Genomic DNA, 26167 nt, shown 5'->3' with positions numbered 1-26167 from the left:
TTACCTATATTAAAATAATAAATATACAAATTATAATTAACTATAATTTTCCAATGCATGTTAGGCCCCCCTACATCTACCTTTTTGGAAATGTGTTGCTGTAAACACTTGCATTACTAGGGGCGGGCATGTTCCCCCTCCCCCTTGATGTATGAGACCTCCCCCTCTCTCTACCCACCCCATCTCGAGAATTATTTCGCCTTCTGTTGTCAGATTCGTGCTTTAACTCTAAATAATCAAGATGGTCTAAATAATCAGGATGGTCAAGACATATTTTTCTTTATCACTCTCAAACTTTATTTTCCAACCTTGCGACATATTATAAATAAATCAGAAACGATGTACACAGAGAAGGGGTTAACATTACATTTATTTCAATGCATACAAATAAAAAGGGAAAAGAAAACAGGTGAACAAATCTCCATCGTTTTGAAGGAAAACAATATACTAAAAGCCTAAAGCCTTTCTCAGATTCAAATTTTGGGGTTGAAAATAACCTCTTTCTCTAAACTTAAGTACTTCAAAGGGATGTTTTTTTATGGTCATTGACTTGAAGAGTAATTACCAGAAGTATACAATTTGTTGAATGAAGTATGTTGAACTGATGGCTTTTCCATCTTGCTGTAGCCCAAAGTTAAATACTGTAAGGAGGTTCTCAGTTTCCTAAGCACTATAGAAGTATATCAAAGAGCAGGATTTCTTCATATCTGATGAAACAACCAATATTTCTTTCACCATACAGATTGAAAAAGGTCTTAATTCAGATTAAACTCTGAGATTTCTCATCACTGATTAGTGATTAGCCAGTAGTTTTGGATAGAAATATAACACATATTTCTAAAGTTAAATCTTAAAAAAAACAAAAATTAAAACTTATCGAATCTCTGTGTAGTCAACCAAAGTACTGTAAAACCCCAAGCAATTTCAAAATAACACAGTAAATTGCAATCTGTAAGAATGATACATTATGACGAGTAAAAAAACTAACATCTTTTGATAAAAGCGAATTAGGCCTAAATTTGCAGTTAAATGGGAAAGCAACTGCCATGGTAGAAGGATCTTATTTCATGAAGCTTTTAAGCAAGAAATTCCGCGCTTACTACAAACTTCTCGGCCTCACACACCAGTACCAACTACACTCTAACACCAAAAAAATGCTATCTTAAATAAAAACTTTGAGACTTCCTAAAGCTGTTGCTATGATTTGGCCATGGTTTGTGCTTGAGTCTTCTGGAATTGCTGTTGCAACTTGGCCAGTTTGTCACGATGCTCGTTCTGTTTGCTGTCTAGATCCTTGATCAAACCATCCTGCCGCTTTCTATAAACAAGAAGGGAAAATGAACACAAATTACCGACTATTTACAGGTAGAATTTGAAATATTCATTTTGGTTTTACCCAAATACAGCAATGTGTGTAAAGCATTGTATACTTGGTACTTTCCCGGGTTCTGTGAACAAATCACAGGCATATTACTCGGGTGGGATTCTAACCCACGACCCTTGCAATTCTAGAACAGTGTCATAACAACTAGACCATCGAAATTGCCCGGTAGGTAGAGGCAGTTCAAATCCTATGCTTTAGCAGCAGGTACTTGCAAGTTGTACTTGCAAACTTTGCATGTTGTTTGTTGTCACCACCTGATTTAGATCAGTGAGCACAGTCCGTATCGAGAAGGGGTTCGTCCTGGTGTTCCTGGTTTGACTGGCTGCATATTGTGCCACAGCACATTGTAAACCACTTCATGGTGATATGTAAAGGAATAGGTCTCATACTTCAAAACATACTCAGTACAGAGTGCTTAACACACATCAGTGTAAGGTCAATCACCAAATATCATTAAAGACACTGGACACTATTGGTAATTGTCAAAGACCAGTCTTCTCACTTGGTGTATCTCAACATATGCAGAAAATAACAAACCTGTGAAAATTTGAGCTCAATTTGAGCTCAATCAGTCGTCAAAGTTGCGAGATAATAATGAAAGAAAAAACACCCTTGTCACATGTAGTTGTGTGCTTTCAGAATGTTGATTTCGAAAAACCTCAAAATCTAATTTTGATGTCTCAAAATCAAATTCGTGGAAAATTACTTCTTTCTTGAAAACTACGTTACTTCAGAGGGAGCTGTTTCTCACAATGTGTAATTCTATCAACAGCTCCCCAGTACTCAGTACCAAGTAAGGTTTTGTGCTTATAATTATTTTGAGTAATTACCAATAGCGTCCACTGCCTTTAACATACACCCTGACTTTGTTTTAACTTTGAAGGCTACGTTCTCCTCCAACAGTGGTCTGCTGGCCAAATGCTAGTTAATGTACAAACCAGTAACAATTCTCTCAAAGTGGTCCAGGAGGCTAGTTCATTGTTGAACTGCGTCCACATACCTTGCAGGGAAAAAATACTGCACATTTAGAGACGCCCAGCAGGTGCGATAAAGCCCTGAATAGGAACTCAGTCAAAAGTAGTATTATTGAAATTTCCAATCAACCTACATTTCTCCCCCGATGTACTCCATCCTCTTGCCTACAGTGGATTTGGCCTCAGCTAAATCTTGTTGAATCAGTACGGGGCCCATCATCTTGAAGACTTTGGCTTCTCCATCGAGGAGGTCAATCTCCTATAACAAACAATGTATGAGACAGAATGTTAACAAATATTTGTGAAATTGAATAGGCATTTGCATTAGGGGTAATTGAAATATTTATAACACTTGTCAAAAATAAAATCACAGGTCAGACTTTAACAAGGAAGGGATGGCCGGTGTAGCTGTCAACCACCCCCCCACCCTCCCCCACCCCCTGAGAGAAAATACTTACACTCTTGACAATGTTGTTTTCATTTAGCTGGGCATCAAGCTTTTGCCTCGTCTCCACAGCTTTTTGATAATCTGTTGTGTAGATAATAATGGTTAACAATACATAAATGTTTTTAAGTAAGAGTAAATAAAAATTTGGGGTTGAATTAAACAAAGACAAATTTACTAGAGAGCAGGATGTGAACAGTTGAATGGCTTCTGACTGACTGGCTCAACAGAACAAAGATACATGACATGTTGCGAACGATACATGTTGCGATAATCTTAATCCGAAGTCGAGCTCTTCTCCCAACATGCTCAACACACTTTCTTTAATTTAACTTGAACTTGAAGTACACATGTAACTGAAGCCAAGGATATTATTAATTTACTTTTATTTTTACTTCTCTTTATTTTTAATTTTATAAAAAATTATACTTTTATAGTTTTACTTTTGGAAGAAAGGGGATGATAGGCAAAATTATAGCTGTATTCTACTAAAAATTACTCATCAAAATTTCGGAAAAGTTTCCGTATGGCGCCACCACTTTTTCATTCGCAATAAAATAATATAGTATCTAATTTACCTGATTGATATATCCCTTTTTGTAAAAATGAGTGAAAAAGTGGTGGCGCCATACGGAAAGTTATCCAAAATTTCATCTAAAGGATGTAGAAGTATTGGTCGGCCGGTACGTCTTCCTTGAACATGTTGAACCCACGGTTCAAACTCACACTCTGCATATGCTCAGTGCTGTGTATGGAATATCTGACGAGTGAAACTGAATGATGAATCATAAAAATAAAGCATGGTGACTTCAATTTTACTGTTTTCCGCTAAAATATTTCACTCTGAAATACATCATACGATTACACATTACGCACATTACAACTATAATGAATGCAAAATCAAACAATTAAAGAAAACATCTCACTTTTCTGAACAGTCTTGAATTTCTCAAGCTCGTCTTGCAAGTTTGACTGCACACTGTCGGCTGCCATTTTTTCTAAGTATGGTAATCTGGCGCTGAATCGTCGCATGGTACCGTGGCGCTATATGACATTAACGGTGGACTAGACTAAATTCAAGATGGCAGCGCCCAGGACAAGTTTGGATGGCTTACAAATACGGCTTGAATTCAGGTTGGTTGGTTCGTTTTATCTATTCGTTTGAACCAAACTCAACGCATTTTAATTAAAATGAAATTATTACTTACCATAACAAACTCATGAACTGTGCAGGTCACACATTTAGCTGTATTAATAACATTGCCATTGGTTTTGCGTTGTAATTACTAAAAAATTTTTTTTTTTTTTAATAAAGTAGGCCTCAACCAAAGTAACATTAACAAGTCTTGTTAATGTTACTTTGTCTGTTTACTTTTTTTAAATTAAGTTTATCATGATTGAATGAATGATTGAAATTGAATGAATAGTACTAAAATAAAATATAGTACTAAAATAAAACATAGTACTAAAATAAAATATAGTACTAAAATAAAATAGAGTAGTGGACAGAGATACTCAGATAGCACAGCCCGAGCGATTGAAAAAAAAAAAACATTTTTAAATTTTACTAAATTGAAAATAATAAAGATGAAACTCAAAATGTGAAAGTGATGATAAAGAAAGGGTGTCTACTGTCCTGACGTGACGGGTCTGACTGTCACTTTTGCCCCAGTTACTGGGTCTAGAGAATGCCTAGTTATTGGGTAAGATGGAGTACGCACCCACACTTTCTTGCTTTACCTGTAAAGTACCTTTTATTTTCTTATTAATTAGAAAAGTAATATAATAAATTAAGATAGTGTTTCTGCTGTCAGTTCTACTTAATAATAAAGCGTATCTGATTGTTTTTTCTTTTTCAAGTGGAGGAGCTGAATTACTATTTGACAAAGTGAAATCACACGATGTCGCATTGGACACTTCAAATGGAGAGCAATGTAAGTGCATGTAAAGAGGTTTGATCAAACTAAAATACTTACAAGTTAAACTGGCATTGGCCAATGTGAAGTGTACCCTACAACAATTTTCAATGTGTTCTTATATTTTGCTTTTTTTCTTCTTTAGGGAATATCAGAGAACTTTTAGTTTGGATCAAAGACAACATTCTGAAAGAGAGACCTGAGCTGTTTATCCAAAATGGCACTGTGTAAGTTACACACTTCTTTGCAAAGTGAACAGCGGAACCAAAATCATAGCTATTTTAATTCTTAACCAGTCAGTGTCTGTTTGTCAATCGGCTTCAAAAAACTATAAAAAACACTACAACTCAAGAACTTTAGGGAACAAATCTGGGCCAAGTAAGCAAATTGGTTCTGGTTCTCTTTAATTCGTTTTTTGTGTTATCACAGGAGACCTGGCATCTTGGTGCTAGTGAATGATGCCGATTGGGAGCTAATGGTACGTCATTATATTCTGTCTAATTTTGTGGAGGTATTTTCTAAAAGCACAAGTTTGCTTAAAAAAAATATCTTTAGGCATCAATACTCTCATGTACGATTGTGAAATATCGACAATGAACTGGATACAAAAATGTATAAACCAACCTTGCTAACCAGAATATTATATTACCAGCCAAAAATACCAAGTAACATCTACCATCTGCAATTGTTTTCTGTTGCTTTTTGCTAAGCAGAAAATTCTTGTTAAGCGCCATTGTCTGCTTGAGCAGCTCTTTAGATTGGCTTTGAATCAATTCCTTTCCATTTCAAGTGCCTATCCAAACAATTAAACCCAAACCAAATAAGTTTACACCCACATGTAATTGGACTATCGTTGTAGCTTCAATAATGGACTGTGAATATTTTGTGATTTTTTTTCAATTTTTTTTTTCAGGGAGAGCTAGATTACAAACTGCAACCTTCTGATAGAATAGTCTTCATATCAACACTTCATGGAGGATAGCAATAACTTATCTCTTTGCATAAATTGAAATGTATTTATAAAGACCTTTTACAAAAACAATTTTATGAGATATCGCTCAAGTCACAAAGCCAGACGGCCACTTCAAGGTGAGAGCTAAACTTAACTGATTTGAGCTGTCGATCCAAATCAACTGCCACCAGGGTTACACTGCCGCCTAATCCTGGGTTAGAAACAGGGTTACGCACTTCACAGTCCTTGAGGGTGTAGGCATGGGTATGATCTAGTAGGAGCCTGGTTGGTAGAGCAGAATGAACTACCTTCCCAACTCGAGGCAGAAGTGTCATGATGGTCATTCGATTCCACATTCTGCTACCTACACTTATAATAGTGAACTTTCAAAAAGCACAACAGGAGTGCAATTTATATCATATCATTGGAAGTGCTTTAAACTCATCCAGATAAGCCAGTTTACAAGAAAAAGCTTAAAGGAACACGTTGCCTTGGATCGATCGAGTTGGTCTTTGACAAGCGTTTTGTGACCGTTTGTTATAAAATGCATATGGGTAAAAAGATGATGTAAAAGTAGAATACAATGATCTACACAAATATACCTTGAAATTGCATGGTTTTCTTTTTACCTCGTCCATAACACGGTCGGCCATTTATGGCTTGACTCCCATAAATGGCCGACTGTGATAGTTCGCGACGTAAAAAGAAAACCGTGCAATTTTGAGTGATACTTGTGTGGATCATTATATTCTTCTTTTAAAACATCTTTCTAACCATATACATTTCATAACAAACGGTTTCAAATGCTTTTTATAGACCAACTCGTCTGATCCAAGGCAACGTGTTCCTTTAACAGCAACGCCTCTAAATTGTTCCCACATGTTTTTAGGATACACACCTTTTTAAATCGTAGAAACCTTACAACAAACAAGATAAACAAAGTCTAATTCCCACTTGACATGCACTGATTTTAATTCTTTTAGTTTCATTGAAACAGTTAATGTATGACAATATTCTCATTTAAAATACGTTACCAAATTTCAGCCACAAGAATTCACTGATTAACGTGATACACACATGATGGAGTTGGGATTATACAAGTATCTTAGCTAATTCAGAGATTTGAAAAGTTACAACTGATCTATACTGTTGTATCATGAATATAAGGAATTTGTAAATGTACACGAACTAAGGATTTTTAAAGAAGTGAAGACAACTTTCCCAAGTAATGATAGAAGTCAACACTTTTACATGAACAATTATAATAAATTAAATTCAGTTTTGTGTTGAGAATAAGAGAAACTTGTTTTTTCTTTTCTATTTTTACAACACAGTTGTGTTCTGATTAGTACAAGATTAATATCACCGAGTCTGTTTAAAAATTTCTTAATAGTTGTATAATATCTGGGTATGATTATTAAGCCCATGTCACAAGCGGAAATTTACAGGCAAGGCAAACCAGTTCCAGGCAATCTCCAAGAAGAAATGGCATTCTTATTTCAATGTCCTTATTTGTTTCTTGGGGATTGTGAGACATTGTTTGAAAAGACATTGCTGTGTTACCAAAAAGATCCTGTAGCATGCACTGCAGTTGGTTGCCTCCAAGTTGCTTAGAAAATTGCATCTTGTGACAGGGCCATTTAACTCGAATTGAAAGAAAGAAGTTATATCAATAAATAGATGCCAACCCCAAAAAAGATCATGAAATTAACAATCAAATCACGGTTTTGCCTGCAATTTGCATGTTTTTGTTTTGTTTGTTTTTTGGCGTGGACATATTTAAGCTTTGTATAATCTACATAGATCCTAAATACAACAACTAACTTTTTCTAATATACAATTTTATTAATAATATACATGTACAATAAACTTTAATTTATATTTGACTTTCTTAAACATTTATACTTTATAAAAAAGAAAACAAGATCCGACTCCACAATCCCAAGAAAGGAAATTAAATTATAATTACCATTCTGAGGTGAGGAAAGCTAGTTATGCCAGTTGTGTAGGTATAAATATTTTAAAAGACCCCCTCCCACCCCCCCCCCCCCCCAAAAAAAAAAAAAGGGTAAATAATATATCTTGTATATACAAAAAAAACTATAACCATTTTATTTTTACTTTTGACCAATGCCAATTTTGCTGTTTAACTTGCAGGGCCCTATTTCATAGAGCTGTTTAAGCAGACAAAAGCGCTTAAAATATCCCGCTAAGCAAACATAAGCAGGACATGGTAGTTTGGTTGGTAACCTTGTTCTGGTAACCAGAATTTGTTTATGCTTAGCTACTTTTTGTGCTTGACCGACTCTTACGAAATTTGGCCCAGCACTTTTGGGTCTTAAAGATTTGTTAAATTTCCCTTACTTTTGTGATTAATGTCAAAGAATATTTTGAAATCAAATATTGGTGTAGTAACAAAAACAATTTTTAAACCCAAAACAAAACCACAGGGGCATAACTCACTGGGATTATTTTAACACTAGAAAAAGGAATGTCATATAAAAAATCAAAACACCTCTGACATTATTAACATACCATGCTTCATAATTAATCTCAATCTTACATCTTAGGAGTCAAAAAGTTTAATTGTTTACTTTCCATGTTTACTGCTATCTACAGTTGTACTTATCAATTATTATATTCTGAATCAGTACATATTTAGAATTCAGAAATCTACCACATTGTTTCGACCAGTAATTAATACCATCACACACTGTGGATTTAAATCTTTACAAATATGAAGAGAAAGAAAATTGTAGAGAAAATTTGAAGCTATATTGATGCCTTAGTTTTTGTACATAAAGTTTTACGCTACATGTAGGTATACAGTATTGCACTGCTGACTTGGTAGAGATATCTTGAAGTAAAATGTGAGATCCCTGGGGGGCCCTATAGACACTAGCACTGATGTCATCGGTGGCTGCTATCTTCTGTAAACTCGATACGGGGCAAGGTGCACCCCCCCCCCACCCATTGTGAACTCATTTTCAGTCTGCGACCAAACCCTGCCTACTACTGTTTCATGAAGTATCCAACTGGAATCAATGTTAACACAAACAAGCATGACAAGCAACACCTCATTCCCAATCTAACAACACGACATGAAACAGCGGACGTCTCTGAATAGTTTTCTCTCAAACACTCCAAGGATTTCCGGCTCGAAAAAAACCCCCAAAAGTTCCTCGTTTCAATCATCGTTAAAATGTTAATAGTTCTTACCGAGTATACCCTATGCAGCAGATTATATTAAAATTACGTCAAATATTATTTTCCTTCAATACTAATTTTCAATCGGATAGGTTCGACTACAATCATACAAATGGTTAACACGTTTCATAGTTGATTCTGAGCTATAATAAGTTGTCCAACATTGATATAACTGCACTACAGAAAGCCAAGACAAATTGTAGAATATTTATGTATTTTCATTTTACAAATTTAGTATGCACTCCGTATATTTGGGTACGATACATGGAATGGCTGCCTTGACAACAGGAAAAAAGACAAAAGTGAAATGTTTAATCTATTTCTGATTTACTTAATCAACAACAATAAATTATTCACCGATGAAAAAATGTCTGAAAAATCTGTAAATGAAGCTTACAAACTGACTATTTCACTACTTCGCATATCTCTATTCATATAATTCGACCCTACAGCATCTCTGCGATTGTCAGAACCACTGAAACTTATGAACTTTTAACACCGCGGAATCGAACCATGAGGAAATAAATATCATTCAAATATCAAAACAGAATCAATTTAATTATAACTTCTTAAAAATTGATATTTCCCAACATCTTGATTTCATCAATCTATTGAATATTGCTTGGTTATGAAATAAAACAATTTCACTCGCGGAAAACTTGCAGGCAAGCCATGGAAAGTTTCCCCTTGATTTAAATTGGACATATGCTGCCAGTAGAGGGAGCTTTTCAAAGCACCAAATCAATTATTGTATTGTCAACGAAAACATGTTTTTTTCCATAACCGGATGGCCCGCCAAAAATTACTTTTTCCACAAAATCATGATCGATAAATATTGGCTATAAATTTTAACTTTTAATTTTAATTTTTAAGTGAGTATAGCGTGTACAAGAGAATTTGAGAGCTTGTTTATACCGAGTTCATGGCATTTAAATATCACAGGTACAATGTGATTAAATACATGAGCTCATTGTCTGAGTAAATATGTTTAGATTGTTCTTGTTTAGAATTTTCTTTTTCTTCTTGTTATAGCTCCCTCTACAGGTCAGATAGGGCCAATCACGCATTTTTGTTGCTATTCCTGTAATAGCTTGTGCTTGTCGGGTTCGGTGCAATCGCTGTTACGATTGGGAAGGTGCCGTAACCTACCGTGACGTGGGCGTTGCCTAGCCCCGCCCACAGAGGAGGAGGACGACGGCAATGTATGGCTTGTGTTGAGTTGGTTTGAAAGTTGGCTGGGCTCTGATTGGTCACTGCCCAGCACGACTGTGCTGTGATTGGCTGCAACTGTTCAGCTGTTACTGAGGTCACGGAGGTCTGTCAAGAACCCCTCCGGAGTCAGAATATGTGTCGATCCTGAATAGTGAAAGGCCACAAAAGGGGTCACAGTAAATAATTGTTTCCTAAAATTGGTGAAAATATGCTTCAACAAAGACAGGCAAACCAAGTGTACATGTATAATACTGGAAATGCTTCATATTTTCTTCCAAAACGTTGAACTTGCCAAGGGTTTCGCCCAACAATTGTGCATAGTACAGTCTTGAGACCAAGCATTTGCAAACTGAATGCTATATTGCATGGCAAACGAAGACTGTCATTGTAGACAAAGTCAAATGTCAGAAACAAACTGGGGCACACATGTCCAAGCCTGTTTCTTGAGTCTACTGACTGTGCTGCTTCTGTAGTCTGGCATGCCTATGCAGTGTTCGCAAGAGTGGTAGTGGGATGTCCACCTGACGTTCAGGTTGTTTTGCGCCAAAGTTACGCCATTAGTGCAAAATACTATGAGTTACATTTTGTGTAGCATTTGGCTATGGTTCACAAGGGAAAACGTTTACTGTTCAATCCTATAGAGAAAAGGGGTATGCATTTAGTATTTGTATTAATTTTGGAATGACGAGTCCAAGAACCATTTTTTTAACTCGCCCCCCTTCCTCTTTCCCTCCCTTTCTTCCCATCACTTACCGATGTAGCATTCCCACTTGGTGAACTGTGGATTCTTAGTGACTTCGTACGCGCATCTCATCTCCGAGTAGGACACACCACCGATGATGAAGATGATCAAGCGAGGGCCGCTCTTGTAGTTAGTCGCTTGCTTGTCCTTGTGCCAGTGGCCGTACCTTGCGCTGTATCACACACACAAAAATACCCATTAATGAAAACTAATCTGATAGCGCCCTCTTTGGACTCCATTTCCTCCAGCCATGTTTTTATTTATTTATTCTATTTTATTTATTTATTTCATTGATTTCCTTCTCATCCCCGGTGGAACTTTCAGATGAAATATTCCCTGGGATGCTTACTACCTCTTTAGAACAAGAAGGCTTCTGGATAAAAACAATTTTCTTTAAGAGCTCACTACCAAAGTTCAACCCTACTTCTAGCATTGCTTTATACTGCTTAACAAAATAATACAAAATTTAGAGGGGGGGGGGGGGGTTCGCTCCCGAATCTGTTACTTGGTTTTTCTATTCTGCTTTTTCACTTCATCGGGGGGTAAAACAAAAACTTTAGTAAGTACACAATTTTTTTCTCCAGTTTGCTGGCCACTGTTTGCGAACAGCAGATCAACCCATATCGCATCTGGTCTTCTGGAATCCCCCTGGCGGACATCCATATCGCGGCAGGAAGAAAATGAGCTACACTGACACCATCACCCGAGACACAAATCTCAATCCAAACGAGACTCAACAACTCATGAGGGACAAAGCAACCTGACACCACTTCATCAAAGCTGCTTCTACTATTCCGTATAAGGACGAAGGATGATGATGATGATGATGGCTTGGACCAACTCTTGTTATTTATGTTCCCAAGGGGGAACCACTCCTCAAGTTCTGACTGGTTGTAACATCTTACCTTCTAGCGTTTGATCCTCCATAGCTGGTAGCAGTCGATCTGCCTGACAAGAATGGGTACACTTTCTGATCCAAGCGATCTTGAATTGTGTCCTGAAAGAAGGAAAATGTCCAATTATTAATCTACTATACAGTATATGTGAACACAGCAGTGATCAATTATTTAAATCTGAGGTCTCAAAATCAATTTCATGGTAAACAACTGCTTTTTCGAAAACTATGTCACAACAGAGGGTGCCGTTTCTCACAATGTTTTATACTATCAACCTCTCCCCATTACTCATTACCAAGTGAGGTTTTATGCTAATAATTATTTTGAGTAATTACCAAGTGTCCACTGCCTTTAAAACATAACATTTTGGAATACTGATCCAAAGTGGTAAATACAAAACATAACAACAACACCACCATTTTGTTTACCTCCATGATATCCTTGACGACGGGTGTCCAGCGTGAGAGCTGGTAGGTGTGCTCCGTAATGCGCTCCTTCCTGTCAGAGTTCTTGGACTTGCGAGCTTTGGGCTGTTGATCAAGAATTTCTCAATCCATTATCATCGTTCATGCCAAACATTATCAGTGCCAAATTTCATTAAGCTGTTTAGCAGAAATTACTGCTTACCAAATTTCTTTGCTATAAATAAAATGAGTGGGGCATCAGTTTTTAACAATATAAACTTAATGACATTTTGGCTGGTAGCCAGTTAAAGCTCAACTCCAAAATTGAAAGTAGGAGGGAGGAGTTGAAGTAGTTGAAGGCAACAAAAACAAGAATAGTAAACTGCCTCTAGCTGCCGGGCAACCTCGGTAGTCTAGTTGGTAAGACACTGCTCTAGAATTGCAAGGGTCGTGGGTTCGAATCCCACCCGAGTAACATGCCTGTGATTTTTTTTCACAGGACTTGGGAAAGTACTGAGTATACAGTGCTAACACACATCGGTGTATGGGTAAAAACCAAAATTAATATTCTTTATCCCCGATGCAAATTTAACATCTATTAAATAGTAAACTTACGTCAAATATGATTTGCACTCCGAGGTGTTTCATGTTGGTTACAATTGGCTTCTCTGGCTCAGGAATCTGGGCGTGTTGAATCAACTTGTTCATATTCTCTTCACTGATTCCTAAAAAAAGCGATCAAGTACAACAAGATTTAATACAGGGTCACAGTAGAGCATACAAATATAGTTCCAGACCGTGTTCATGTTTTTGCATGATCACTTAATCCGTAGTATTTCTCAAATACAACCTCGGAGGGGAACATTTCACAGAAAAAAGAGGTTCTAGTATCAATTCATAATCAGTAAACAGTGTTTGCTCTTAACTTTTTTTTCTGGGACAAGCCAGCAGAACAAAGAGTAAATAGGGATGCTTTGCAACACTGGACTAAACAGCCGGGTCAGTTGGAGACAATTTTAACTGGTCCACAGGTGTTTTCACTGGCATTTGGCCAGCGGACCACTGTTAAGAGAAAACACACTCAAACAATGATGTTTTTATCCTAGTAAATGTATAATACAGGTTTTATTTTCACACATTATGATTTCCTACCATTCTTTCCGATGACATAGAGCAGAATAATGCGGAGTTTATCGTAGGAGGAATATTTCTGCTCAAGGAGGATCGGGACGATGTTCCTCATCTGATCCTTGACTCTCTCTCCCTCTGGGTTGGTACCGAGGGCCAGGTCCTGCTCAACTCGGCACAGACTCTCAACCAACGGCTTGAACTGCTTCATGCAGTCCTCGGCAAGCCTCAGATGGGTGGAGTACTGCGGTAAGAACGAAAAGACGAATTCAGATTTCTTTCCCTTTACTCCATGGACCCTCAGTTCAAAATATGCCTCAGACCGGAGTCGTACAATGTATGTCTACCCCAGTCTTAAGCCCCACTATGGGTGCGTTCGTTTAATCTCCCTGAGTCGACCCCGGTCTGCCTTGGTACGTTCAAATAACTTTGATGGGGCTCACCTGGGTCAGCCCCCAGTGCCCTGCTTGTGGAACGGGTCACTTGGGGTGACCTGAGGTGCAAGCCGTCACCACGAGAGGGCGAGTGTGATCGTTCGATTAGCTAATGTCAGCACCTTGAGTACCTTTTGGGAGGATGTGGCATTATATACCCAGTCATGACACTTGTGCCCTTGAGTTCATCATTGTGATGTCATCAATTTTATTTTGAAAACAATATTCACCTTTCTCATATCCTTCTGATATTGTGGCATCTTCTTCAACATCTGAGACAGATCACGGACGCTCGTCTGAAAAAAAATTAAAAAAAATAACAGTCAACGATGAACAGTGAGTAATCTTCAACAATCCAAACAGAGGACAGTATGAGCAAAGAAAATTGCACCATAAAAGGCTGTGTCTTAATTGGCAGCTCAAACTACCGCTGGATCTTGGAGTCATTATGTACTGAAGTATAGACCGATCCGGGCGCGCAAGTGTTGAGCACCGCGCGCCATTTGCTGCGGTGTCTTCAGTGCATAGATTGTGCACAAAAAGACACCGCAATGGTTAATTTTTTCAATAGAGGGCGCTACCAATTTTGTTTCATCGGATTGGTCTATAGCACACTCCTTAGCAACAATCGTAGCCAAAATATTGTACACTTCTTCTCACCTTATCTGAGCCTTCGGAACCCATCTTGCCGCCAATCTTGGCCTTGGCAAAGTTCTTCAGCTGAGTGGTAATGCCCCTGTTGTAAAAATGAAAGTCAAAAAGGTCAGTTGAGAGGAGAAAAACGAGGCTGGGGGAGAGGTCCTGAGTCGAACGAGGAGGAAACCGTTTGAACGAGAGATTTCATTATGTAGAAGCACTTGAATTTTTTGCAGGTATAACTTTGCAACAAAATCTCTTCTTGTAAGGAGTGTTGGGTCTGAGGAGACTTGGGTTTGTCTTGATAATTCGACTAGCTTACTCTAGTCCTCTTCATGAGATGATGAGGGTGGGGGTCTAGATAATCCTTATATGCTGCACCAGTAGAATGTTCTCAGAGTCAGCACTCCTTCCAAACGAGAAACTTCACGCTTTGTTGTACCCAAAAGAATTGTGTTGTAAAAAGATGTCTCTCTCTCTCTCAAAAAAAAAAAAAAAAAAAGAATCTACAAATTATTTTGTTTGGCATCTGTACTTACTGTGAAACGTCAGCGATGTGCTGGTGGCGGAGACCAATCCACAGATCATCGTTCTCGTCCAGGAGCACCTCTTGGTCATTCATCTCCCCTCCACTAGCTTCATACCTACATCAAAAACACAGACGGGAACTTTGTCTTTTGATAATATTTTGTGTCATTGTAACTGCTCTCCTTATCTGATAGTTGTAGCATTAAATGAACACAAAACATCAAACATCCAGTCCTAGTAGGTAGAGGTAGAAACTAGAGGTAACTAGAGGTAACTAGAGGTAGATGTACTAACTTGAGTAATAGAGGTAAATAGAGATAATAACTAGGTAGCAACTAGTATTTAGAAGTAGTTGAAGTTGCAGAATCTTTATCCATATAGATTGAGTCCAATAGACAAACACACAGAACGCTTTCTTATTTAATTGTTATAACATAATTGATACTGTAGACAGAGCTTGTTTGTACAAGATTTGACTTGGTTGCAGAATCGAGTTGCGACCATGTTGCAATGACATGAGGAAATGATCTCTTTACTGACCTGTAGACGTCATTCTCAATGGGCAAGAGGTCGTTGGCCATGGCCTGGAACGTCAGTTCATGCAGAAGAGGAGACACTGGATCAAATCCACGATCGACGACAATCAACTGAGAGCGATGTTTCTCCGGACCCTGGTTTTTTTTTCAGACAGAGCGAGAGATAGCAAGGTTACAGAGGGGCTGCTAATGCTAACTAAAAGAGGTTTGGATAGCAGCATGTGAAAAGAACTAGTGGTCAACAACTCAACGTTGCAATAAGTATGCTCTGATTTTCGGAGAGCGTGCAAGACGTACATATCCTAAAGATAAAGTCCTTATAAAAATGGTAGAAAAAATGGAAAAGTGGATCAAAGAGCATCATTCCTATATATGTATAAAGTATCAAACAACTGCTTCTTTTCACTAAGCATATACAACAAAGTCAAAATCCAGGGCCAAATTTCATAAAACTGCTTAAAAGCATAAAAATAAGCTAAGCCTTAAAAAATATGCTTACCAGAGTAAGGTTACCAGCCACATGTCACATGTGCCATTTCTGACTGGCATCATGCTTATTTCTGCTAAGCAGACATTTGTTCAGCAAGTATGTCTGCTTCATAAGCAGCTCTATGAAGTTGGGCCCAGAAAACTTTCTGAAATTTCTCACCCTGTGATTTTGACGTTATAAAAGGACTTATCATGATGCGATACTAACCTCTCCCATGGTAGGCTCGTCGGCCTTGTAGGCGTCCAGCTTACTCTGAATCATCTGAGCCACTTCAAGATTCCGATCGAAATCACTGCAAAGAAAATCATCACGACAATCATTAACAAACAGCTCCTGATAACGTAAAAAAAAAAGATCTTCCACAGCATATCCTGCACAGCTTTGACATTTGAGTTTACAGAGTTGAGTACAACCAGTGCCCTTTGCAAATGAAAATGGCCTTGTCACCAAGGATGCAGCAACAATAGACCTTTTCGCAAATACCGGGGCGCGCGCGTAAAGCTTGGAATTAGGTGCATTGTGGTCTTGCTGGTATCCAAATTTGATCCATATATATCCCACAATGCACCTCATTCAACAGTCTGCGCTTGCGCATTGGTATTTGCGATAAGGTCTATGGCTAAGTGTCTTGCAAACTCCAGGCCTGCCCTTCTGTGTTAAGCAACTGACCTGCGATATCTGATGGCCGGGTATTCACCGAGGGACGCGCAGAGGGTAGCGATCTGCTCTGAGATTCTCTCAATCATGGTGGTGCGGTTGGCTGTACGTGTTGGATTGTAGAAGATGTTGAAACTCTCGGGAGAATCCAGAGAGAAAACCTGCAGGAAAAAAAAAACAATCATTAAAACATTCGGTTATTTTCACATTTGAAATTTGCTTAGTGCGAATTAAAATAATCAGTTTGCTAATTAATATAATCCAACCATTGATGAGATTTGACAAAATGTGAAAAGTCCTGTACAAAAAATTTGCTTGCTGGTCCGAGCTCAATTTAAGCAGAGAATATTGCTCAACGATTTTCAGCAGAGAAGAAATGAGCAGGATACCAGTCACAAATTGTACACGTGACATGGTAGTTGGGACACAATGTGGATTTCCTCATTCTCCAGTCAGTGACTGCTTTTTTCTGCCCCCAAAAAAAGGATAACGGCATGAGTAGATTTTGAAAAAGACATCCTGAAATCAGGTGAATATGAGAAGAAATCACATGCCAAAATGACAACATTCTGAATGAAGTAGAGGCAAAAATCTAAAGTTGACCCTCACCGATGATTCGTACGGCATGAAGGCGATGTTGATCTCCTTCAAGTTTTTGATCTTGTTCTTCACCGCCGGGTTCTTGCACAGCGTGGTGAACAGCTCAGCCGGGCAACCTGTGTTGCAGAACGTACTCATTACACGACCGAGCTCAAACAAGACACAGATACTGAACAATAGGCACCGCCTTTACAGACTTTTAAGAAGTTGCCCGGAATTCTTATCTTGTGTTCTTTTGGACCCAGGTCTCTTTATAGACAACATAAACTCGTTAGCTGTAATTGGGAAACTATTGTAGATCAACTAACGTCATGACCATAAATAAAATATCAATGACATCAGACTCTCAATGACATCAGACCAAAACAAATTCCTTGAGGGTTTTTATGTGTTCTAGGAAAATGCTCAAATATAAAACAAAATCAATTATATTTTTTTATACTCAACTACAAAGACTCAGAAGAGAAACTATACGATACAATATTTAACTTCAAAAACATGTTTGTCTCCATTTTTACCATGTTATTATTTTCAATTTAACCATACTATTGAATAAACAGGAACGTGAAAGGCTGTTAAAAAAAAAAAAAAAGCTTGCGAACTTGAAAGCTTGCGAACTTGAAAGCTTTCGAGCGGGAAAGCTTACGAACGGGAAAGCTTGCGAGCGGGAAAGCTTTTTTTTTTTGGGGGGGGGGGGTGGAGAGTAGGGCCACTGATTTTCCGCGATCGCGGAAAACGGACGGAATTCGCGGAATCCGCCCTTTGAAACGGAAAACGGGATTTCAGAAAATTTGATTTTTTTTTTTTTTTTTTTTTTTTCTTGACGCCAAAACTATTGAAATTGCATTCTTTATTAAGATTCTTTTTGTTAAACTAAAAAGGCATCAGAAATCAGACCATTAAAAAGTACGAGATCGTAACCGTGGATCATTCTGTTCTACTTCACACCATCCTCAATGTTTACACACATGATGTACACACGTTGTTAACATGGTTAAGCGAAGGGCATTATTCGCGGCACGTTTTAAACATTTTTTGTTCACCCAAATTGCATTTTCTCCCTCTCTTTTACCAACAATAATACACAAACTAGCTTACCTATGATCTATAAGAACACATACAATGTTTTTTCATCTCGGAAAGGTCTAAAATAAAACCGTAAACTGTCAACATTCTGTCGCCAAAGCGAAAACAAAATGGCTGACATTTTGTTTGTGGATGGAGAATGGTCACGTCCATAGACTTGTTCCCAAGTCTTTGATCATGCTGAAACAGCGCCCTCTTGTGGATACACTCCTGTCATTAGCCTACAATGTGGCTGATGCAGAGAATCAACTGCAGTTTTAGACTTGGAATCAAGTCTATCACATCATGTGCATTGATACTGCAGTCACAGTGCAACCTTTTTAGAACAGCAGTATACAAAATAATCCACAATTATAAAAAAAAGTATTTTTTTGAAATTTGTCAGGTCAAATGAACATTTTACGAAGTCAACAGTGCAACTTATCTCAAATTGATTTTTATAAGTGTGTCCCTGGGTATTAAACAACCTTTTATCTAATTAAAAAAACATGAAACGGAATTTTTTGTGCCTGAAACGGAATTCACGTTTTTGCCAAACGGAATTTGCACTTTTCTGAAACGGAAAATCAGTGGCCCTAGGAGAGGAGGGGTAAAAAAACAGATTTTCTGTCATAAAAACAACACATTATCGAATACACAAGATTTATTCACTTACATTCTGTAAAGAAAATATGGGCTGCTTTGTACTGGGGGCTGAGCGGCTCCTTGAAATCGTTGATCAATTGAGTGATAGACTGTCAATAAAAACAAAATCAAGACAAATAACATTACAGGTCTTAAATTTCGTTCATGTAAGGGCATTTAACAAAGTTTCCCCTGGTAAGAAGCCCTTCTTTGAGGAAAAGTTAAAATTGAATTAGAACTTTGCAATCGTCTGCCAGTTGAACCATTGTCTTGTCTTGATACTCTCTGCTAAGCACAATTATGTCTGCGCCTTGAACACCCAGCAGGGTGGATATGTGTGCATTACAAGTCTTATTATTATTATTATTATTATTATTAAAGGGCACCACGGCTATTGCTGTGGGTGCTGTGGGTTATTTCGAGGCCTTGTATTGAATTCTGCTGAGTTAATCTCTGTGCAATGATGTGCACCACAAACTAAATATTGTGAACCCTCCTCATCATCGAACCCCCATCACAATCCCTGTGCTGTTGTTCCCTGAAAGGACTACACCATTTATAAACTGATCACCCTTCGTATCCAGTGTGTTAGCAGCAGGTACCGCAAAAATGTTTTTCTTCTTTTTTTCAACGAGCTCAGGAAAGCTATGGTACCAACATTAACGAAATACAAATTTTATCCCAATGCAAAAAAAACACCTATTAAAGACACTGGACACTATTGGTAATTGTCAAAGACCAGTCTTCTCACTTGGTGTATCTCAACATATGCATAAAATAACAAACCTGTGAAAATTTGAACTCAATTGGTCGTCCAAGTTGCACGATAATAATGGAAGAAAACACACCCTAGTCACACAAAGCTGCATGCTTTCAGAGGCTTAATTTTGAGACCTCAAAATTCTAAATCTGAGGTCTCAAATTCAAATTCGTGGAAAATTACTTCTTTTTCAAAAACTACGTCCCTTCAGAGGGAGCCGTTTCTCACAATGTTTTAAACTATCAACCTCTCCCTATTACTTGTTTCCAAGTAAGGTTTTATGCTAATAATTATTTTGAGTGATTACTAACAGTGTCCACTGCCTTTAAATAATAATAACTAGATCCTTCCAAAGAGATACAAAGAAGAAATTAAAACAGCCGTCTTTTGGTACCTTTTCCGATGGCTGAATGATGTAGATGGCCTCCAGAGTGCGTAGAGGCTCACGTTTCTTCATCAAGTCTTCCACCACTATTATTAAACATACACAAATTGTACATGAATAAACAGCATGTTAAGTAAGATTTTAAACTACTTGAAGACGACCAGAGCATACTGATTGAAATGTGGAGTCATTAAACGACTGGTTCTTTTCAGAACCAACACTACCCAATCAAGATTACAAATGGTATTACCGCAAAACATAGCCTTGCTCAAGGAAGTCCAATTATTCACTCCGAAAAAAGACCACCCCTGTATAAAAACCTTTGTAGGCAAGATTATCTGCTAAAGCAAAATGTTGTTTGCTTAAAAAGTTGCTAAGCAAAACATTAATTATGCTTACCAGAATAAGGTTACCAACTATAGCATTTTACAATGCACAAATGTTTAATGCTTAGCAAAAGAATATTGAGCAGTAATTTCTGCAATAACCTCCCAAACTATCAGAGCTGAACAAATAGCTGTAGAAAGTATTCAGACTTTGCGTGATCAACAATTTTACATGAAATAACATTTGGGCCTAATTTATTTTGTGAGTTTATAAGACAATAGTGAAAAATCATGCACAATTTTCAGCACATAAATTTGGTCGTAAACAACCAAAATTAACTGTTGCACTTTATAGTTTTCCAAACAAGGTTTTCTCCAATTGACTTCATTTCAGAGGACTGACTCACCCTGTATTTAATTTGATTAAGGGGGCTTAATAAAGAAACCGCCGTCTACCTCAAGAAGTGCCAGTGAAGAATGTATGACGTTTGTTTAACCTGCACGACTTTACGACATTTACTACTTACATGTAATGCCCTGATTGGTCATATCTTTCATGCGGCAACATGATGACAATATGCGCATGCTCAGCTGGTCTACAACCAACACCTTTGGGAAAAAGACAAACAAGAGTCAGGGATCTAGACCATTATCATTGCACAATCGTGTGGAATCTTCCTTTTGAAGCAATGTAAACAAATTGAGGCTGGAAGAGTCTGGTCCCCTTTCAAATTTTCAAAGGCTGAAATGAGCCTATTCATTGAGTTCTTGTTTCTACTTTTTGTTCTTATGTAAAAAGAGATCAAGTTATCGACTTGTGGGGTGTCATTGCCAAGCCGTCTAGGGTTGTGGACTCAAGCTCTGTAATTTCAAATTGTGGGTTTGAATCCTTGCCTGGTCGGTTGCGACACTTGTGTCCTTGAGCAAGGCACTTAATCATAATTGCTTCTCTACACACAGGAGTAAAATTCTGGATAGTAACCTGTGATGGCCTGGCATCCTGTTCAGGGCAATTTTAAAATATTCTCAGTTCCTTAATGCCAAAGAAACTGGATATTGGCCGACCTTAAGAAAATTATAATTGACTATTTTATCCCCGGTCTTTATCCAAAATGAGAATCCCCCCAAATGGGAATCTCCCCAAGTGAGAATCCCCCCAAATGGGAATCTCCCCAAGTGAGAATCCCCCCAAATGGGAATCTCCCCAAGTGAGAATCCCCCCAAATGGGAATCTCCCCAAGTGAGTATCCCCCCAAATGGGAATCTCCCCAAGTGAGAATCCCCCCAAATCATACCCTTTGCCTTACCTTCCATTCATTTGGTTTCTTCAGAGGAGAAAACACTTCTGTGAGGATCCCTGCAGAAGGAAAAACAAGCACCGTTCTCTACGATTAAAGTTTATCTTTAAATCATCCACCAAAAAAACTCAACATATCTGATATCACTTTGGGAAATCTTTGCTTTGATCTTTTGAAAATTTGGGGAGAATACGCCAGACAACATAGTAAAGTTATCATGTCTGGCACATAAACCTCATGTAAAACATTGTAAACATTGCATACCTAATAATAATATGCCAAAGCACTCCATATTTGTTACAACTAAATTTTAAAAACTTTTTAGAATACAGTAATTTTCATAATACGTTGTACACACATAAAACTGGAATAATTGAAGCTAATAATTGCATACATGTAAATACAGTACATGTACATGTAAATACAGTACACATTTACAATCAACATAACACCAGAAAATAAAAAAGTAATTTGGTCTTAAGTGGGTTTCCCCCCCCCAAAAAAAAAAAAACCCAAAATTAACAAGCCCTGTACAAGTTGGATGACAAACTGTGCAGTTGTGCCCTGCGTGGCAATTTTTAAGGAATTCCATTCAGTTTACTCTGTAGACAAAACGTAGAATAAATGGCAAGTTCTCAAAGACGGATCTTCACAGCAAATTAGATCTACACACGTATCATGGTGTTAATGTTTTTCAACCACTGACTTGGACGTCAAAGTGGATCCCAAATTCAATTACAGCTATCCTTTAACGCGATGAATAGGCATTACCCCTTCCAGCGCCAGCAGGCTAATTATGCATATCATGTATACAGTAAGTAGTAAAATATTCCCATCCGTCTGTGTGGTGTACATGATATGTTAATTGCATTGATCTGCTTGAGTGAATACTGAGGGGTCAATATTATTGCAAGGTGTTTGTGCATAACAGGCAAACGGGGAGAAGGCAAAGGCCCAAGGGGAAAATATTTGTTCACTGACAAATTCAAGCAGCGTAACTCTTTTCTTTTTTTCCATGATTGTGAGGACGGTGTTTGTATTATTTTGAATTTTATAATTATTTTTTTTAATTTTTTTTTTTATTGACATCCAACAGCGGAAAGCCGCCACTTACAGGAATCTGTAACAACTATGTATGAATATATATAAATATGAACCAAAATGTAGAGCTACAATGTTTGTACATGTTTATGTTAATTGTAATTTTGTAAATTGGATCTCATGTGAGTAAGTATGCTTTGATGATCAGTCAAAGCAGAGGATGCTTTGCCAATCATACTAAACACACATTACATTTCCCATGCTTTGCCAATCATACTAAACACACATTACATTTCCCAGTACACTTTACACACCACTCAATCTTCCAAAACAATGGTCCGCTGGCAAAATGCCATTTAAAACACATGAGGACCAATCAGAATGTAATCCAAGTGGTTCAGCTGGCTAGGTCAGTATTGCAAAAGATATCCTTATTTAAAGGAACATTACAGAATTGTTTTTTTTATAACAAAACAGTTGCTGGCAGTGTAATCACTTTATGTAATCCTTCGACAAACCTGTAGAAGTTTGAGATCTATCGGCCATCTGGGTCCTGAGAAAATAGTGAAAACCTTAGTACACATTTTGCATTGCATCGATGCCAAAACAAAAACAAATAAAACATTCACTGAGCGATAAACTCCAAATGGGAAATTAGTTAAATCTATTTCTCATCAAATAAGATATTTCAGACAGAAATATTTCAAGGGATGTTTTCTATCATCATCATCATTAGACCGTGTAAGTTTTATGTAAATCTGTGATCTTCACGATTTTTGTTATTATTACCAATTCTGTAAGGTTCTTTTACCATATAATATATAAAGGCCTTGGATTTCATCTTTGAGGGGCAAGGCCATTTTAAATTTACAAAGGGCACTTCCAGAGGAAAATCTTTAAAGTCTCTCGGAAACTTCTGCAGGGGCACTGAGGCTAACAAGCAACATGGTCCCCGAGTAATTCCAGGGCCCAATTTAACAGTTCTGCTTAAAAGCACAAATAGTAGCTAAGCACAACAAAATAATGTTTTTTCTTCTTTCAACTATCTCTTGATAATTTTCCCCAATTCTTTTTATCTATTTTCCGTGGACATCCCTGTTCTTCCCCAAAAATAAATATTAGCACAAAACTGTCATAAATTCAATTAATCACTAGAGGCTTGACAGAAGAAGAAAAACAATCTATAAAAAAAACATATTTTTACCTCAGTGTATTATTCCATGTACATAACCACATTGAGCGGTAAACAATACCATGGGACTAGAAAAAAACATTTGTACAGCATACATTGTACTACCATAATATGTACTTTGGCATTGACAATAGACCACTCCAGTAGGCTCCGCCCACAAAGCACGTGTGAGCAAGAACACGTTGGGCTCTCCAATGCCTTTCTGCACAACTCTGCCGAGCGCGCCAAGCATACGCGCACGCATATTGGACCTTAGTGTCGGACCTTCGTTGCGTTGTGATTGGTCAATACGCAATGGGGCGGAGCTTAATGGATCGGTCTATTATCATGGATAGTTAGGCCTATTATTAGGTTTTCTTGATAGACAAGTTGGTGCAGCTGACTGTATAAAATTAGCTTATCTTGGTTACAGAAAATAGACTTTGAAATAATCGGTCCTACTACTTGCCGTCAACTCGCCGACTTGCCGTCAACTCGCCGTCAACTCATTTTCGCGCCGTCAACTCATTAAATTTACATGAAAAATCTATAAAAAGGGGGCACGGAAGTGTTAAGTCTGGGCTAAACTACATATTTCTCATGGTTTTCGGTACAAATTCATTCACAAAAACGACTTTGTGTTGATAAAAAAAAAGTTGACATCTTTGGCCAAGACTAATCATTGTGAAAAAGCAAGATGGCGGTCGACAGTTTTTCGGCTTCCAGAATTTTTTTTCACAAGAAAAAAACTCAATTTTTGTTCCGAAATATGACCTAAAACTTACGCGAATGCTGTTTGAGCTGATACTTTACAGTTCTATGCTTCTTTTGTGGATTTTAAATGTATATTGGAGGAGTTGACGGCGAGTTGACGGCGCAAGTGAGTTGACGGCGAGTTGGCGGCAAGTAGTAGGACCCGAAATAATGGAAACCAGTCATCTCGCCCACCATCATAGTCATCCACAACAAAATACACCCTCGACGTTCAAGATTAGCTTGCCCATAGCTGTTACAATCTCCCCCACCCACACCCCCAATATGACAGCTGCACAGCAAATCCCCTCCCTCTTTTCCATAATATGTGTGTCTTTTGGACACCCTGTTTTAAATCTAGACACCCTGCTTTATCTGTAATTTTCATGTGAATGTATTGCAAGTCAACAATTTGGATATCCAGTTTTTAAATTTCCACAAAAATTTGACAGGATTTTACAAAATCCATTTGTGCGTGTGACAACTGGGGGAAGTAATGGAAAATTTTCCATATGGCGCCACCACTTTTTCATTTTTGATATGATATGAAATAATATAGTATCTAATTTACCTCAGTGATATATCCCTTGCTGTAAAAATGAGTGAAAAAGTGGTGGCGATATCCCGAAGAAATATTGGCTTAAAACGTGACTTTCTATTTGAAATTTCTTTTATTACCTCTTGAAGTTACTTGGGCGTAGTCGTTGTGGGCCAGAAAGGCGGAGGGGGAAGTCTTTTTCTAGACAGTACTCTGTCTCTGTTTCAAAAATTGTGCACTATTTTTTTTAATTTTTTTTATGGAGTTTGCAAATAAAGGGCAGGATTGCTCAACCAGTCGGTGACCTTGTTTAAGCGACTTTGTTGTGGACACATACCCATTGTATTTGTAGAGAACGGCTTTAATAAATTCATGTTGTTTTGGCTGGGGAGGAGGGTGTGAGAGGTGGGCGGGTCCGGGGGGAGACGACACACCAAAAAGAAATTACAACAAAAATACACACGGCTTTCAAATGAAATTTCATCCATAACACTCACATTTTGCCACAAAAATATCGGATAAAAATTATGCTGAAATAAAGTTCCGCACTTTCAAGTCATTATTTTTATAAAATTCTTCATTATCAGACATAATTTCAACAAAAACATAGCGAACTTACTTTGACCGACCACCGCCTTGAGCGCCATCTTGTTTTTTATATGACTTGTCGAAAGGAATTCTGGGTAAAAGAATTATTCAGGCACGTAATTATTGGTGCGCGCGCGCATGATAATGCAATAATTATTTACGACAGGTTGTATTAAAAGGATTAAAACAGTGACTCATTTGTAAACCAAACCAAAGTCAATGTATCAACATTGCTCCATGTTATCAATCATTTCAGAAGCTTTAATCGTGTATATATATGAAAAACAATAGGGTATTTGTTATATTGGTGTATTTTATTTTTCTACCTCGATGATAAAACTTTGTTTGACCATGGAGGTTACCTCCCTGGTTTGACAGTGGAGAAAATTATTAGTGTATGATGGCTGGATGGGAAGCCCAGTTTTGATCTTGTGGTCTAAAAATAAAATTGCAGTC

General features: G+C 37.7%; 3 protein-coding genes across 3 annotated transcripts; 1 reads left to right on the top strand and 2 right to left on the bottom strand.

Annotated features, from left to right (window-relative positions):
• Nucleotides 1-271: 271 nt before the first annotated feature.
• LOC117303221 (prefoldin subunit 6-like) lies at nucleotides 272-3826 on the bottom strand. Its single transcript, XM_033787362.1, has 4 exons — nucleotides 3730-3826; nucleotides 2817-2887; nucleotides 2493-2617; nucleotides 272-1318 (listed from the first exon to the last, which is right to left on the bottom strand). The coding sequence occupies exons 1-4, from the start codon at nucleotides 3794-3796 to the stop codon at nucleotides 1198-1200; spliced, it is 384 nt and encodes a 127-aa protein (XP_033643253.1). The 5' UTR covers nucleotides 3797-3826; the 3' UTR covers nucleotides 272-1197.
• Nucleotides 3827-3862: 36 nt separating this feature from the next.
• Nucleotides 3863-6215, top strand: LOC117303222 (ubiquitin-related modifier 1-like). The gene is made up of 5 exons (XM_033787364.1): nucleotides 3863-3937; nucleotides 4664-4737; nucleotides 4865-4946; nucleotides 5149-5197; nucleotides 5633-6215. The coding sequence occupies exons 1-5, from the start codon at nucleotides 3885-3887 to the stop codon at nucleotides 5699-5701; spliced, it is 327 nt and encodes a 108-aa protein (XP_033643255.1). The 5' UTR covers nucleotides 3863-3884; the 3' UTR covers nucleotides 5702-6215.
• Nucleotides 6216-7753: 1538 nt separating this feature from the next.
• Nucleotides 7754-25770, bottom strand: LOC117303219 (syntaxin-binding protein 1-like). Its single transcript, XM_033787360.1, has 18 exons — nucleotides 25743-25770; nucleotides 21630-21679; nucleotides 20850-20931; nucleotides 20006-20082; nucleotides 18883-18961; nucleotides 17151-17257; nucleotides 16554-16702; nucleotides 16092-16176; nucleotides 15399-15529; nucleotides 14870-14974; nucleotides 14355-14430; nucleotides 13925-13990; nucleotides 13285-13504; nucleotides 12748-12857; nucleotides 12157-12258; nucleotides 11738-11829; nucleotides 10844-11004; nucleotides 7754-10234 (listed from the first exon to the last, which is right to left on the bottom strand). Exons 1-18 carry the CDS (start codon nucleotides 25768-25770, stop codon nucleotides 10170-10172), a joined length of 1785 nt encoding a protein of 594 aa, XP_033643251.1. The 3' UTR covers nucleotides 7754-10169.
• Nucleotides 25771-26167: the final 397 nt, after the last annotated feature.

The sequence above is a fragment of the Asterias rubens genome, chromosome 19 (genome assembly GCF_902459465.1).
Source record: "Asterias rubens chromosome 19, eAstRub1.3, whole genome shotgun sequence".
Lineage (NCBI taxonomy): Eukaryota > Metazoa > Echinodermata > Asteroidea > Forcipulatida > Asteriidae > Asterias > Asterias rubens.
This window is presented reverse-complemented; position numbering and strand designations above follow the sequence as displayed.